This window comes from Calypte anna, chromosome Z (genome assembly GCF_003957555.1).
Source record: "Calypte anna isolate BGI_N300 chromosome Z, bCalAnn1_v1.p, whole genome shotgun sequence".
NCBI classification, from domain to species: Eukaryota; Metazoa; Chordata; class Aves; order Apodiformes; family Trochilidae; genus Calypte; species Calypte anna.
This window is the reverse complement of record NC_044274.1, coordinates 46429277-46446613: the sequence shown is the minus strand read 5'-3', so window position 1 is coordinate 46446613 and position 17337 is coordinate 46429277. Positions and strand designations below refer to the sequence as shown.

General features: G+C 37.9%; 1 protein-coding gene across 1 annotated transcript in view; it reads left to right on the top strand.

Moving 5' to 3' along the window:
* The first annotated feature begins 146 nt into the window (after positions 1-146).
* Positions 147-17337, top strand: part of JAK2 (Janus kinase 2) — a 32637-nt gene continuing 15446 nt past the window's right edge. Inside the window, exons 1-9 of the mRNA XM_030466975.1 lie at positions 147-264; positions 3572-3729; positions 5156-5267; positions 6908-7094; positions 8499-8626; positions 9111-9245; positions 13297-13384; positions 15535-15662; positions 16481-16619. Of these exons, the coding sequence (XP_030322835.1) occupies positions 5157-5267; positions 6908-7094; positions 8499-8626; positions 9111-9245; positions 13297-13384; positions 15535-15662; positions 16481-16619 (916 nt within the window). The 5' untranslated portion in view covers positions 147-264; positions 3572-3729; position 5156. The remainder of the gene's footprint in view (positions 265-3571; positions 3730-5155; positions 5268-6907; positions 7095-8498; positions 8627-9110; positions 9246-13296; positions 13385-15534; positions 15663-16480; positions 16620-17337) is intronic.

Genomic DNA, 17337 nt, shown 5'->3' with positions numbered 1-17337 from the left:
AATGGCATATTTAAGGTTTTATGATCCTCTTTGTTGTTATCTTACAAGTTCACAGTTGTAGGAATTCAGATTCTGCAAATGGGTGCAGTTTTTTAGTTGCTATTGGTGTGATTACTGACATTATATAACCAACATTTATTGCAGGATTTGCAAACATATTGTGATTTTCCTGATATCATTGATGTCAGCATTAAGCAAGCAAGCCAAGAAGGATCCATTGAGAGAAGAATTGTCACCATTCATAAACAGGACAGCAAGAATCTGGTCTGTTTACTTTCCTTGCTGTTATTTAAAAAAGATATTTCTGTGAGCAGACTGTGTCATTAGTATGGCATTTACAGTTGTTGTATTACCAATTACCACATTAATTAAGCATGAGGTATAAGCAGTGTATCAGAACTCCACAGGTCTTGCATTCAGATCTCTGTGCACAGGGTGAAGGTAGACATTTATTGCTGAGAGTAATTTCTGATACACAGGCTGGGTTTTTCTCTTTTGGAAGCTTAAACTTGATATGGTACTTATAGCTATTGAGCATACTCTCTCCCTGCTGCCATGGTAAGCTGTCTGCCAGTGACCAACACATTCCAAAAAGGTTTTGGAATGCTCTGCAGGAATGATGATACACAGAAAATCAGTATTAGGACAAGATTAATGTAATTATTTGCTTTTACGCTTTAAGATTCTCTGAAGAAGATTTTAAGCAAGTATTTTATGCATGAACATTAAAAATCACCTTGGTGATTCAAAATCACCCTGACTGCACTCTAGATGTTCACCAAAGCTGCTCTGTTACTCTTGACTTCAATGGGATGGGAGAGAAATGCACAACAAAAGTATTGTCAGTCAAGATAAAGACAGGGAGAGGTCACTCACCAGGTACTGTCATGGGCAGAAGAGACTAGCTTGGGAAAGTTGGGAAATGAGAATTAAAAGTAAATCTTAAATACACCTTCCCCTCACCCCTCCCTTTGTCCCAGGCTCAACTTCACTCCTCTCTACCTCCTTCCCCACAGCAGTGCAGGGGGATGGGAAATGAGGGTTGAGGTCAGCCCATCACAACTTGTCCCTGCTTCTCCTTCCTCCTCTGGAGGAAGACTCCTCACACTCTTCTTTTGCTCCAGCACGGGGTCCCTCCCGTGAGAGGCAGTCCTCCACAAAATTCTACAACATGGATCCTTCCCACAGGCTGCAGTTCTTCATGAGCTGCCCCATGGATCCTTTCCACAGGATGCAGTACTTGAGGTTCACACTGCTCTGGAGAGGATCCTCCACGGGGTCACAAGCCCTGCCAGCAAACCTGCTCCTCAGCGTGAGCTCCTGCCTCCTTTTCCAGCGTGGGCTTCCCGTGGGCTCACAGCCTCCATTGGGCCCATCCCCCTGCTCTGCTGTGGGGTCCCCTGTGTGCTGCAGGTGGATGGACGTGTGTGTGCTCCCCTGTGGAGCTGGGTGGGCTGCAGGGGCACATCCTGCCTCCCCATGGGCTGCGCCACAGGCTGCAGGGGAATCTCTGCTCTGCTGCCTGGGGCACCTCCTCCCCTTCCTTCTTCCCTGACCTTGGTGCCTGCAGAGCTGTTGCACTCACATATTCTCCTCCGTTCCCTGACAACAGCTGGGCAGTTTTCTTTTTCCCCTTTCTGAACTGTGCTACCCCAGAGGCACTACCACTGTTGCTGATGGGCTCAGCCTTGGCCAGTGGCAGATCCATCTTGGAGCTGGCTGATCTTGGCTGTGCCAGACAAAGGGGTACTTACTAGCAGCTAGTCACAGAAGTCACCCCTGTAGCCCCCTGATACCAAGCTCTGCCACAAAAATTAAATACCAATTTTTTCTTCCTTTATGTCTCTGACTGATCTGTGGTCTGTTAGGGCTTCCCATCTTGGGCACTTGTGTGACCAGAGAGCTTCCTTTTTCGTGTGTGAAACAGCTTATGTGCCTCTGTAAAAAAAAAAATAATTTTTTAAAAAGGCATGGTTTCCTTTTGTTTATAGTATAATTGTGATTCACATTAATTACATTATTTTCCTGTGTTAATGACTCAGAATTAATGATCTGCTAAGGATCTGAAAATTTTTAAGGCTTTTTACTGAAACATAAGAATATCTGTAATATCTGTGATGTGCATCAACAATGTTGAGAGCATAATGGTATTTTAGATTGGAGGGGGAGGCTTCCTTAATCTTGAGCCATTAAAATTGTCTTTCAAAATTTTTCATAGTGATTACTAGGTACTTGACTCCATATACTTTAGAGGGTAAAATTGCCTTTCCAGACCTTGTGTAAACAAGCTATTGAGGACTAAGGCAGATTAGGAAAAAGTGCAGTAGCTGCTCTGTTGATGGTTTCTGTGTGGAAACTCTACACAGCAGAATTAGCTGATGTGTAGCTTAGAATGTTTGATTTAGTTTAGCATTTTAAAAAGGTAGTAGAATTTATTATGGAAATGTACTTTCTACAGTTTTAGTGGACTCGTTAAAATGTTTGGTTTTCTAGGTCTGTTGTTTGTGTGGGTTTTCTGAGAATGCAAAAACATCTGGAAAGGTAGTTGTTTCCAGGAGTTTGAAGATTGTAAACAAATTATTGGCACGTGAGGAAAAGCACCAGCTTTTTTATTTCTGTCTGGCAAAAAAACTTGCCAAGAATTGTGCTCAGCCACTAAATGTGTCCCCAGAGTCATGGGCAAACTTGTGGAGCAGGTAGTGAAGCCTGGTCTGTTTGGCTACACTGCTGCATGAAATAGTGTTACTCTAGACAGTCGAATAACATTTATCTCTTGAAGTGAAGACAGCATCTAAGGCTTTGATAGAATTTTCAAAATATTAATAGGGTACATACAATTACATAAAAATATGATCTCATTTCCCATTGTTGGCAGTAATTAGTAAGTTATTACAGATGGATTTAATTTTGCCCTACTCTTAACCTGTTCAGTGTATTCTGCATATACCTTTTCCACACCTCATTTTCATTCGACCCCGTTATTTGTCTCCTCACTTCCATTCATTTCACCTGTCTTCAGGGCAGTTAGAAGTCAGCTTCTGTCTATGATCCATCTATCAGGATGCCAGTTTTTGCTGACTACTAATTAAATTTTCAGGCAAGTACTTTTCTAGAGATTTTTCTTTGCTATTTGAAGGCAGTCCCATGAATCTTTCCAAGGCAAAGCCTTTCCCTTAAGAAAAAAACCCAAAACCACTGTTACCACTGAAGTAGGTGCCTGCTGTCCTGAGTTGCATCTATTCAGTTTTTCCCCTTCAGATGTTCCCTCTTGTCAGGATTCCTCTATTGTTTCCTTTATTTCGAGTAAAAGGGGGTTTATGGCATGTATGTCTGGTTTGGGTTTAATTTCAAACATTGAAGTTTACTAACAAGTTTTGGATAGCAGAAAGGTAGAACTATACAAACTATTAAAAAAGTAATTGGGATATCTTTAATGTATGAGTATATTTATATCTTTTATATTACCACATCCACAACTTGTGTCTTGTGTCCTAAAAATTTTCATTTTCTCTCTCTCCTTCTCTCCCCCTCCCATATACCCCCTTTTTATTCTCCCCTTGCAATTTAACAGGAGGCTGAATTTCAGTCGTTAAAAGAAGCTCTCTCCTTTGTGTCGTTAATTGATGGATATTACAGACTAACAGCAGATGCCCACCATTATCTCTGTAAAGAAGTAGCACCACCATCAGTCCTTGAAAATATCCAAAGCAACTGCCATGGACCAATTCTGTAAGCAATTTTGTAGCAATGTAACTAGGTGATACTATTTTGAAAGATGAACGTAAATTGACCGTGAGCCATGATGGAGATCTTGAAATATGTATTTTTTATGCTTATGTAACCTAAAAATGCTTTGTATTTTTCCTGTTATTTTTCACTTTGCAAAGTGCCTTCCTGATTTACAGTAATGAATAAATGGAAATGTTTTGATTTTAATTTTCTTTCCTTAAGATTCTTTTTTTCTTAAAGTGAGACAGATGGCGAAGTCTGATGCAAAATACTGATTTTGTAGAATTATTGTTACTATAATGGAAGCAGCATACAGTGTCATAGACAGGATCTGATGTTTTCACTGCAGTCTCTAGCAGCTGCATTTTCTGGGTGGCCAAGGGAAAAGAAATCTGAATAACTCTGTCTTCAGTATTTGAGCAAAGATTGCAGTAAACCACTAGCCATATAAATTGGATATTTCGTTTGCTTTAAAAATTGCTGTCACCTTGTTTGCTTTCTTTGTTGGCACTTTGTTTTTCTTTTTTCAGATGAAGAATTGGGTACTTTTAATGTATTTTTTTGAACTTACAGTTCATCTAGTATTGTTAATTGTTTTCAGAAACATACATGAGAGCTTGGAAATTTTGTTAGGCAGAACAAAATGAGTATTTGTTTTAGCTATAGAAAGCTTGGAAGCTGATTATTGGCAGGATACATTGCATGAAACTAATGCTATCCTCTTAGCCAATAGAGAATAGTTCTGCCAATTTCCCACTGACAGAAAGAAGACAGGTTCTGTAATCTTCAGAAGAGAAAACAGAGGAAAAGGGATAAGGACCTATACCGTTCTGGTGTCATTTCTTGCAGTGACTAATGGTGTATATTGACCTTTATTTATGGCTATTAAAAAGATGTGCAGTGAGTCTAGATACTTCCAAGCCATTCTATTCCTCATGTTGTAAAATGGATATAAATGGGCAATTAGCGAGCTCATTTAAGGGGAAATTTGTTCTTGTAGCAACAAATTATGTTGAATTTCAACTCCTCTTTCTTGTTAGCCTTTTCTCAAGCTTAGCACCTTTTTCACATGCACAAATATTTTGCTAATTTTAGCCTACTCTGGGCGGTTTATCACAGTTTCTTACATAATGCATGTTGAAAGTAATATCATAAGCCTAGAGAAATATACCTATTCAGGCTTCACGATTTCCCATTAAATAAATGTCAGTATTAACGATTTTTAATATACTGCTTCCACATAAGCAGCTACCCTGAATATTGGAAAATAAAGGAACAAAAAGATTAACTTAAAGAAAGCTGTAAAAAATTCAGAGTTTAAATTTTTAGGGGATTTTATACCTAGTAATAGTACTCAGGGGCCAATCTCTGATGTTCCTGGGCTTTGAAACTATGTGATAACAATTGTATTTTTTTTTTACTGTAGCATGGACTTTGCTATCAATAAACTGAAGAAAGCAGGTAATCAGACTGGTTTCTACGTTCTTCGTTGCAGTCCTAAAGATTTTAAAAAATACTTCCTCACCTTTGCTATAGAGGTTTGTATTTATATAATATAATAGTACCTGTATAAACTATATTTTGTTATTACAAATTCTGATTTTCCTCTTCAGAATGTTTATCTGATGCATATATATTCTATAGCTGCTTCTGTCAGACTGGCCAATTTTCAGACTTTTGTGAGAGGCATCAGAATATACCAGAAACACATAGCATATTCCTGAGAGAGTAGCTAAGGCAAGTGTAGGGAAGAGAGCTTGGGAGTTCAGGGGTTGGTGACATGGCTTTTTGGTGCTGTAGTAAGTGTTTGGATGGTGGGGCAGTTTGGGAATTTTTGTTTGGTTTTGGTTTTGGTTTTTTTAAGGGTTGTATTTTTTTTTAGTTGGATTATTTTTCCCTGGATTTCAACATCCCTTCCAACCTCTCCTCAGAACAGGGCTTATTTAGACTGAATATACAGCCATTGCTGAACTGAGAGTCTCTCTCCTTCACAGGTACTTCTGGGTTTGGGTCTGGTCCCCATCCCCCGTGCTGGGCCAGCCATGCTATTTGGCAGTGGTTACATCAAAACTGATCTGTTTTTAGCTAGAGTGGGAGCCATCCTGCAATTCTCATGCAGCTAAAGAACCAGATGTACCTGTCCTCTGTGAGAGTGCAGTTAGTGATAATACGGTGCTTCAAAATTGCTGTTACAAACCAAACTGCATGATCTTGTTCCAAGGGTCGGCTTCTCTGATTTTCTGTTAAATTAGCAGAGATACTTTTGGGTCTTTCAGTAGAGAAAATGATACATGCATTTGCCTGCTAGTCTGCAGCAAGTTCACTAAATACTGTTACAGGTGTGTGCATCTCTGAAAATGACAAAATAAGGTTAATGGAGAAGTAAGCTGCCATTTTAAGATCAGTTTCACAAAAATTTTATGTTCAGTCCGTGGAGTGTGTTTTAGAGGGAATTGTTTTAGACTATGAGATCAGACCCTGAGCAAGCTTAAAATGTCAGAATATGAGCCAGGTTTCTGAGATAAGCCTACTATTGAGTGACCTAGCCACTATTTTTTTTTTCCTTGTTCTTAGTCTTTTGGGACAGGCTGCTAGAAGGCTTTTGAGAGGCAGAATTTTTCAGAAATGTTCTGCTGTGTTGATCTGAAGGACTGTGAAAGCACTACTAAGAGCTCTTCTAATTTAAAAATGTTCAATGAGATCTTTTCAAGAGTCATTGTAAAAATAATTCAGTGTATATTGAAAATCTGAGCTATGAACTAATTGCTAGACAACAGAAAAATCGAAATGCAGCTGGCATCTCTAGATGCTTGCCATAAGATTACCGAGTATGAACATCAGGTCTATTGCTTCCAACAAAATGGATTTTAGTCCATAAAAGGATGAAGAACCTTTCATTACTGACTCTGGAGTATTTTTATTAGGATCTATAATCTGATTTTTCAGACCTGTTTTTTCTCATCTGAACATCTCAAAACATGTGTTTGTCTTAGCCTTAAGATGCTAATTCACATGACAGGAATAGAATAATATTAGGTCAGAATCAATATTGCACAGTGACAGGAGAATAACTAATTTTGATGAGGTGTTCTTTCATCAGTAGACTGCTATGCATTTAAAAAAGCTTTCAAATACTAAATAATGATCTATTTTATTTTTAATGGAAAAATCTCTATAGCGTGATAATACTACTCAATATAAGCACTGCCTTATTACGAAGAATGAGAATGGAGAATATAATCTTAGTGGAACCAAGAGAAGCTTTGGTAATCTTAAGGATCTGTTGGCATGTTACCAGACAGAAACTGTCCGTTCAGACAGCATAGTTTTCCAGTTCATCAAATGCTGTCCTCCAAAACCAAAAGGTAAGAGAAAGATTATTTCTAAGAAGAAGGGAGATTATTTCTAAGAAGAAGGGTTTCTAACTTCAAAATCAAAGGTTTAAAAATAAGTTAACACTAGGTGGCTCTCAGGTAGCTGTATATGTTTATGGGAGGGAGGATGGGGGGATGTTAAGCCTCACAGACCTATTTGTTCCTTTTAGTAGTCCTAATTTTCAGTCCTAGTCTGCCAAATTTTACTGTGTTGCATAATGGTCTTCTAGGAGGAATTATGGTAGTTTCATAGTGAGAAGCAAAACTGGTTTCTTAGTTGCAGAGAATGTGTGCAGCTGAGTTTCTTTCTCAGTCCAGTGTTTCTGTGTAGAGAAAGAAGGAGCTACTACATGTATCCTTTTTCTCCCAGGTAGTTCCATAAGCAATGGAACCAACAATGCCAGTGAAGTTATTTCATTGTTTGTTGGCATTTTAGCTGAATTATGACAATGCTGCAGTGTGGTTTCAACTTCTTTTTAACACTGAAAATTACATATGGAATAAAGCTTCTGCCTGAGGAGTGGATTTTTCTTGAATTTACATGGAATGATTTTGCCTGTCTTTGATATTCATAATATCTTTCTCCTTCAAGAATTCTGATAACATCTGCCCTTTTTGTTTATTTCTAGTAGTACTACTTCTTACAGTTAATATAAGCCTTTGTCTCTATGAAAGTAACTATTTAAAAAAAAATTGGAGAACAAAATATTTCATATCACTTTTATCTATCTCAGATTTGGTTCAAACTAGACAGGGAATTCAAAAGTTTAGAGAACTTTGACAAGCAAGTTCATATGCATATTACAGATAAAAGTTTCGCAACCTTATTTCCATCTAAACAAAAATTCATATTCATCAGAATTATAGCTTTTTAAAATAAATATAATAACACATTGTGCACACATATACCCACAAACATGTACTTGTCAGATTTAGTTTTACTAACAAACCTGCTCTACTTTGTGGAGAACATTTTTCCACAAACACCTGAAGAATAATTACTGTGCTAAAGAAAAGGCAATGAGGGTCACTGGAGTGCTGCTGGGGCAAAAATATGTAAAAGCTTGAAAAAAACAACTGAAATACATGTACTTCTTTAACATGATAACTTCATAATATAAAAGAAGGTGGCTTACATCTGCTTTTTCTATCCCCAGTTGTTATTACAAATATAATAGAAGTTAAAATGTGAAAGGAGGCAGGAATATATTCAGAATGTTTATGAAAAGCAGGAGTACTTAAGAAATTTAAGTAGGTACTTGAATATCTTAATATACCTTTTTTTGTCGGATTTACAGTTTCTCATTAATAGTCATTCTGAAATAATACTGGTTTAGTTTCATATTTTACAGATTTACTTTGTTTTACTTTTCCCTGCTATCTTTCTTCTCCCAGATAAATCGAATCTCCTAGTCTGCAGAAGCAACAGTGTTTCTGATGTACCTTCATCACCTACGCTCCAGAGACACAATAACATCAATCAGATGGTCTTTCATAAAATCCGGAATGAGGACTTGATATTTGTAAGTCTCTTACTTGCTTCTTCCACTGCAGATGTTTGATTTAATACACACTTAACTTTAAAAAAACTCAGTACAGGTTTAAAAGAGCCTTATCTGATATAGATTTTGCTGTAATCTTTCTTCAGCTAGAATTGAGAGAAAATAGTTTTGTAAAAATTTTCCATCCATACAAATAATTAGAGTGGCTTTTGCTTTTCTTTTAAACAACTGTAATAGTGGTTGTTTACTTCTGAGGACATCTAAATACACCTTAATAATAGCAATTCCTTCATCTCTGCTTCTTGCAGCAAGTTATTTCCTGAGATACTTCAGTCAATAAAAAATAAGACTGATACACTTGCTTCCTTGTCACCTTAGTCTGACTTTAGATGTGTGTTATCTGTAAAGATTTGCATATGCTTTACTTAAGGTGGTTTTAAAGATATCTGCAAAAGAGGCAGATATTTCTGATTTTTTTCTCATCTACATCCTTCCTGTCTTTTAGGAGGAGAGTCTTGGACAGGGCACATTTACTAAGATTTTCAAGGGTGTAAGAAAAGAAGTAGGAGACTATGGCCAGCTCCATCAAACTGAAGTTCTTTTAAAGGTGCTGGATAAAGTGCACAGAAACTACTCTGAGGTTGGTGTGATTATTGACTGCTATGTAACATTTGCCCATGTTATGTTGAGCATTACTTTTCTTGCACTTAGTATATGGTATATGGTGGTGTGTTGAACCAAGCTCATTCTTGGCCTTCTGATCCTGGAACAATGGATTTCAGGCTTTCTTTGAGAAGTAATTCCCCCATGTGGGAAGTACATTATTTCCCGTGTTCCTGGTGGTCCATCCACCAGAAATTTCAGAGCTTTACCCACTGAGAGTGGTTTTTTGTATGCTGTCAGTACCACAGGATAGTTGGTATAGGCATAGAGTTGCCTTTACCAATAAGTTGGTTATGTACAGATTAGGGATCAACATTTGTGGAAAATTACTTTCCTTAGTATACTCTTTTCAGTGTTTTGGAGTCTTACTGATTCTCCAGTAAAATCAACCCTTCATATCAAGTAAAAAAAATTAAAATAATCTCAGAAGCATTTATATATGAGACACACTTGCCATATGTAGATGTAGAATCATGTATGTTCACTAGGACTTTTCACCATTTGAATGAAGCTGTGAGAAAATCTGAAATGCCTTTGTGCAAAAATTAACACATTGGTAATGTAATTGACCCCAAAATTGTTTACGTAAGAATTTGATTTTAAAGATAAGGTGTGATAATGTTTAATACATTAATATAACTTTATATGGCTGCTTAGTGTTTAATTTGATTATGTAATTGTATCAAATTCCTAACTAATCTAGCTATGTTTACAGCAAGCCTAGAGAATTATGGATAACAACTTTTCAATTACTTAGGGCAAGTCTGTATGAAAATGTAAGCACAGAAATAAAAGCCAATTTGGGTAGTTAATATTCATAAGCTGCATAGGTGTACAGTCGCAACAATTGGAAACAATGAAGAAACTAACTTGTGAATGAAGAAACTAACTAATGAATAACCCATATTTTGATTTTAATAAGCTAGGTAATACACTTTCTGAAGTTAAGTGAAAATCAGTTGGTAAAAGGATTAAGAGTAAAGAAATACAAATACAGTCACCTGAAGGTAAAAGAGCTAATTCTATATTATCATAGAATCATTGAATGGGTTGGTTTGGAAGGGACATTAGAGATCATCTAGGGTCAAGTGCTCTGGATAAGCAGGGACACCTTTCACTAGACCACGCTGATCAAAGTCCCATCCAACCTATCTTGAACACTTCAGGGAGAGAGCATCTACATCTTTTCTAGGAAGCCAGACAAACCCTTAGCTGCCAAGTGGTCCATCCATCAAATCCATATCCTTCCAATTTATAGACCAGGACTCTGTGGGGGTCAGTGTCAAATGCTTTGCACAAGTCCAGATAGATTGAATCAGTTGCTCTCCTTTTGTCCACTGGAACTGGGAATCCATCATAAAAGGGCACCTAAGATGTCAGTCAGGATTTGCCCTTGCTGAAGCTGTGCTGGTTGGCACCAACCACCTCCTCATTTTCTGTGTGCCTTTGCTATGGATGGGCTTCATCAGGTCCTGTGGATTTGTTCACCTTCACATTCCTTAAATGGTCTTGAATCTCATCTAGCCCTACCATGGGTGGTTCTTCATTTTCCCAGTTCCTGCCTTTGCCTTCTGTGATCTGGGGCAGTGTGGCTGGAGCCTTTGGTGGCATAGACTGAGGCAAAAAATTCAGTGAGTACCTGAGTCTTCTCCATGGCCATGTCTTCTGTTTCCTTCTGGAGAGGGACCACATTTTCACATTCACATTTTCACTTTTTGCCTATTTTTCCTTTTATTACAGAAATACATGTAGAAGCTTTTCTCATTACCATTAACATTCCTGTCCAGATTTAATTCCATCAAGGTTTTAGCTTTCCTAACCTGATCCCTGGCTCCTTGGACTGTTTGTTTTCCTCCTATGCTGCCTGTCCTTGCTTCCACCCTCTGTAGACTTTCATTTTACATCTAAATGTGTCCAGGAACTCCTTGCTCATCCATGCAGGTCTCCTGCCATTCTTGTCTGCTTTCCTCTTTGCTGAGATGCATCACTCCTGAGGTTGGAGGAGGTGATTCTTGAAGACTGACCAGCTTTCCTTGGCTCCTCTACCCTCCAGGGTTTTATTCCTCAGTACCTTACCAAGCGACCCCTGAAGAGGAAATACCTGCTCTCCTGAAGTCCACAGTAGTGATCTTGCTCACCCTCCTTCTTGCCCTAAAGATCTTGAGTTCCAACCCTTGGTCCACTACTGCTGCAGTTACCAGACCATGGCACTGAGTGCCACATCCGGTCTGTTTTTAAATATATCCAGGGATGGAGAATCCACTACTTCCCTGGGCAGCCCATTCCAATGCCTGATCACCCTCTTGGTAGAGAAATTCTTTCTAATGTCCAACCTAAACCTCCCCCGGCACAACTTAAGACCGTGCCCTCTTGTCTTGCTAAGAGTCGTCTGGTAAAAGAGCCCAACCCCCACCTGGCTACACCCTCCTTTCAGGGAGTTGTAGAGAGTGATGAGGTCTCCCCTGAGCCTCCTCTTCTTCAGGCTGAACAGCCCCAGCTCCCTCAGCCTCTCCTCATAGGGTCTGTGCTTGAGTCCCTTCACCAACCTAGTTGCCCTCCTTTGGACCCGCTCCAGGACCTCGATATCCTTCCTAAACTGAGGGGCCCAGAACTCCTTGGACACAGAGGCCCTGTGGACACAGGACACAGTACTCAAGGTGTGGCCTCAGCAGCTCTGAGTTGTCTTGCTGTGTTGTCCCTCCAGCAGATATCAATGTGTTTGAAAAGAAAATCGAGGCTTTTGAACATGAAGCTTCTCCTATCTGTTTGTAAAGGGTCTCATCTCCTTGGTCGTCCTAGCTGGCCTGTAGCAGACCCCCCAATGGGATAATCTGCCATTCTCTTCCCCTTAGCCTGTACCCATAAGCTCTCAATCAGTTCCTTATTCGTCCCGAGGCAGTGCTGCATAGATCCATCGATACCCCCTCTTCTTTTCCCTGGGCTGGCTTTTCTGAAGAGCTTGTACCCTTCCATTCCCATGTTGCTATTATACAGCCATTTCACCATCTCTCAGTGATGACAGTAACACTGTAGCTCTGCAGGCAGGCAGACATCTCTAGCTGCTCTTGTTTATTCCCCATGGTTTGTACATTTACATAGAAACACTGAAATTGAGCCCCCATTGAAGCTGTCTTGTTGGCTGGAATTACATTCTCCTTCATTTCATGTATTCTCCTGCTGGCCTGAGATCTTTCTCAAAGCCCAGGACACATTACTGGCGCTGGCCTCAAAGTGGTGGCAGAGGGATGGGCTCTGAGGATCTTCTCCCCTGGCCCTCTTTACTAGATTGGGGAGCTTGTGACCAAAGGTCCTCTCCCCCTGCTCTGAGAGATGAACCCCATCAGTCCCTAGGAGACCAGGTTTCTCAAAGCAAGTCTAAGTAGACCAAGCCCTGGCTCTCTTGTCATTTGGACCTTGCTTTTTTGAGTGAACAATCAGTACACAAGCAAGTGTGCTTGGAAATGTCACTGAAGAGACCAAAAAAAATTGTCTAAAGCAATAAAAGTATCTGAAACTTGCCTATAAAAGGTTAGGTAAGGTCTCACAATAGTGGATGACTGACTTTTAACTTAATGTGCTATGAAGCAATAAATTGGAAACCAAGTATGTATTATGAAAGAATAAATTACAAATGGACAAATGCATCATGAATCTGTCTATGATTCACTTTACTTAGCTAAATGTCATGGAAGAGAATATTATTTTTAAAATATGGACATATGCCTACCTGCAGAAAAAGCGATTGCTGACCTCTCTGGAGTGTGCATTATCTTTTTATTTTTTTAAGAATCCCACAACCTGAAAGAACCTCAAACATATTTTATATGTTACACAGGGTCTTTGCAATGAGATGGAAGAAGAATTGTTTCTGAAAATGCACCTTGTTTTAAAAATTTTGTTAGAAATCATGTAATGCTTTTGGCATTTTGTTTTCACTGATAGTTATTCTCTCTCTCTGAATCTCTCTAACACTTTGGTGTTTTGTTTTCACTGATTCTCTCTCTCTCTTGCTCTTTCCTTCCTCAAAGTCCTTCTTTGAGGCAGCAAGTATGATGAGCCAGCTTTCTTACAAACATTTGGTGTTAAATTATGGAGTCTGCGTATGTGGAGACGAGAGTAAGTAGAAATTAATTATCTTTTCTACAAATTTTATACAACTGCCATTAGAGTTTACCATTGGTTCTGGGTAAAAGCAGGGGGGAGAAGGCTCATACTCACACTGCAGTAGTACTAATGTTGGTGTCTGAAATCCAGTTAACCTAGTGATAACAAAGAAAAAGAGAATACTATGTATATACAGTCAGTGTCAATAGTAACCTCTAAATCATGCTTGTTTATTCTGAAAATCTCACATTTGAGAACATTGCTGAACTTCTGAAAAAAGCTTTTGAAATGTCAGAAAAATTGCACCCCTTCACTGTATCAGCTGGGGTTAGATAGAAATGGAAGTGCTTTTCTACCCAAGAAAATATTTTACTGTGATCAGAAACACAAACTGCCGCTATTTCTGATCCTTTTCTTGACTTTGTGAGCACAAATATAACTTCAGGAAGTTTGGTTTAGAGATGCTATTCTGAAAACATGCAGTCCTATTATTTTAGCAAAAAAGTAAAAGATGTTAAGAAGGGTGAAATTTTTTCATAGTCTAGAGATATGGAATATGTTTTCACTTTACTGCATCATGACTGTGTATTAATACAATCTTTTTTAAGAAGATCTGAAATCAATTTAGAACATCTTGCGATGAAATCCTGATTTTGGATGGTTTTCATAAGCTTGTAAGTTCTATCTTCAATACATGCTTCTGGGTCTCAGTCTCTCTGACTCTCAGACTCTTTGGCAGTCTTCCCTCTTCATTTAGTCTTTGAGCAGAAATGTCAATTTTTCATAAGCCCCCTTTTTCTTTTCCCCAGTGATTAGGAATTTGTACCAAAAGATGACATTTTTTTAATGGTAACTGTATAAGCATATTGTGTAGATGGTTGCCTGTATTAAGAGAAAAGGAATCTGAACAAAGGAGAATGGATTCTGCACCAGGAGTCTCTTAGGAGACTGTAAAAGACACTGCACCATGCTTTTCCAAGAACTTGTTACACCAGTTTCTTTGCAAAAACCCCCACAAGTTCTTTTTGCAATTTTTTCATTGTACTGTGCATGAGAACTATATATAAAATATCAGGAAAATGAAGTGTGTAATTTTTATTAGAAAAATTGTCTAAAGGTGTATAATATTACTTATTTCTCCTTTACATCACAGTTGCCCTCTATAGATGGTTTGCAGTTTAGTAAGAGGCAGTTACTAAGAAACAGGAGGAGAGGTTATGTTTTCTTGGGCTGCACACTTGATGTGCAGATTTGTTGAAAATTGTTCCACGTAATTGTAAAAAAAAAGTATGCTGTCTTTTTGTTATAATCAAATATAATACAAGCAGTTTCCAGTGCTTTTAGAGCCTAAATGAGAAGCACAGTGATGTGCACATCTTGCAACAGAAAGCAAGAGTCTAGTCACTGTTTGAAACTGATGAAGAGTGTGCAGTGCAATGAAGTGGATCTTGTTTCTTGGGTCATTCATTAGATGAATGGAGGCATATGCCATAAACACCACAAGTACAAACCATTTTTCAGTGCACGTATTAGAATGCTTTCAAGAAAAGCATCTTTTGTTTGCAGAGCATTACATTGGCACCAAGAATATCGATTGTAAACAACTACAAAGTGAATGACTTGAACGTTACTTGACTCACTGCACTGATACTGCTGAACACTACTTGGCTGTATCTGAGGTTGTATTATTTGTTGTGCCATTCACGTGAGAGTGGAAGTATGCTCACTGGGTTAGTTAAGGTGGAAATCTGTTTTGTAAAACCCACTAAATCTAAAAAACCACAGGAACCTGCCACACCAGCTAGACACCCATTACATGTTTACATTGCAGTAGTATTAGTCTGGGTGTTTGAAATCTAGTTAATCCAGGGATAACAAAGAAAATGGAAAACTCATGTATATATAATCAGTGTGAATAGTAAATGATTCAGTCACATCTGAGAAGAAATTTAGCATTTGAGAAGAAATTAAGCAAACTTCCACACTGTAAGGAATTATGAAGAATTTGTGGCAGTACTCAACGACGTATAGCTTTAAAGTCATAGGTAGTTCACCAACAAGGTATCAAAGAAAGAGATAGGTAGTAGAGTAATGAATCTGTCCTGAAAATATAGTATTTGTTGTTCATTTTAATTGTTGCTCTTGTTACCATTTTAAATCAGACATCCTTGTACAAGAATATGTAAAATTTGGATCTCTGGACACATATCTGAAAAAGAACAAAAATACTATCAATATTGTGTGGAAGCTGGAAGTAGCCAAACAGTTGGCATTAGCCATGCATTTTCTGGTAAGTAGTTTATTCTTCAGTTTTGTTTATGACTGAATTAGAGTATTTCAGGGCAATATATGTAGAATGGCTGAGCAACTGTCCTACTTGTTGAAACTCAGGAGGGTATTTGAAAACAGCTGGGCACATACCAGATAGTGGATAGCCAGTGACAGACTTGTGTATCTTGCACAAACTGTAATACAATTTCCCATTCTTTGCTCATGCTCTATGTTTTAGCGTTAAATAAAAAACATTTACAATGAAAAAAATTTTTTTTCCAATTTTTTTTTCTTTCCCCCCAAGAATCAGTCCTTCCTGATTTTTCCACGTCAGCTCACGATGCTGAACATGAACTCTTTTATGAAAGTGTTAGTTAACTGGGAGGGGAAAACAGTGTACTATTCAAACTGCTATTATCTTCTTTATTGTGTATTAGGTCACAAATTTACAGTCTTGTTTATTTCATCCTTAAGGCTGCTATTTGACAGGATATGTAATTAGATGGATCATGTATGAAATCTTCGCTTTGCCAGAGTTTAGATGTTCTTATATTAATTTTAAATGGCTCACTCCGATGGATCAGTATTCTTTTGCAATAATGTACATGAAGTAGTTTAACTTTAAACTTTAGTTAGCTCATTAAAAGGAGTGCAAATTTTCTAGAAACTATAACTCTGAATGAAATGGACTAAATGTCTGAGATTTGATCGACTTAACCCATGATCTTTTTTTTTTTTTTACTGATGTTTCCCTTGTGCTGTAAAATACTGCTTTTTAAAATAGCTTTTCAGCCATAATGGTTTTTTGGTAAGTAAAAGATGCATTTATGTTCATAGGAGGATAAAGGCCTGGTTCATGGGAATGTCTGTGCCAAAAACATCTTGCTTATCAGAGAGGAAGACAGGAAGTCTGGAAACCTTCCATTTATAAAACTAAGCGATCCTGGCATCAGTATTACAGTTTTACCAAGAGATAGTAAGTCTTCATGTCAGCTTTCTTGTTTAATACTTCTGATTTTAAAAATACATAGGGGTTGTCTCTTTTTTTCTGACTGCCATCTGTGGTTTGTCTGTTAGAGTAAGTCACTTCAAAATTAACTCTGGAGTCCCATTCAGCAGATTTTAGGTATCTTTTGTATCAACAACAAATAGCTATGAGAGATAAAGCCACAATCCTCCATTATTTGAGTTTTTTTTCTCTGCTTCTCTCATTTTCTATTTTTTTTTCCATTGGTAGTACTATTAGTGCACTATAATGTATCATAAGTAATTTGAATTTATATGTGGCTGCTGGACTTAGTGTCCTATTATTTATTGATCAGGGTTAAATTGTTGTATTTTATAGCTTGGGGAAGCTTTCAGTAAATTAATTAAAATTCAGTATATTAAAAGTAAAAACGCTTTTGAAGATGCTGCCTGGTAGTTGAAAATCATCTTCAGAGCATTTCCGATCACTTGATGATGCTAAAAATACTGGATTATCTATGCCATTGAAGCTGTTCTAATGCTTTATAGACAGCAAAATTAATTAAATTAAAATAAAGTATGTGCAAGATTCCTATGCTAGTGAAGTTGGAATAACATTTTTTTCTCATCTTTTTAATAATTTTGGAAAAATGAACACTCTTTGTACTTGGTGATTTTATACATGCCAAAACAACTAATGCATCTAAGAGACTATAAGCAGTACACTC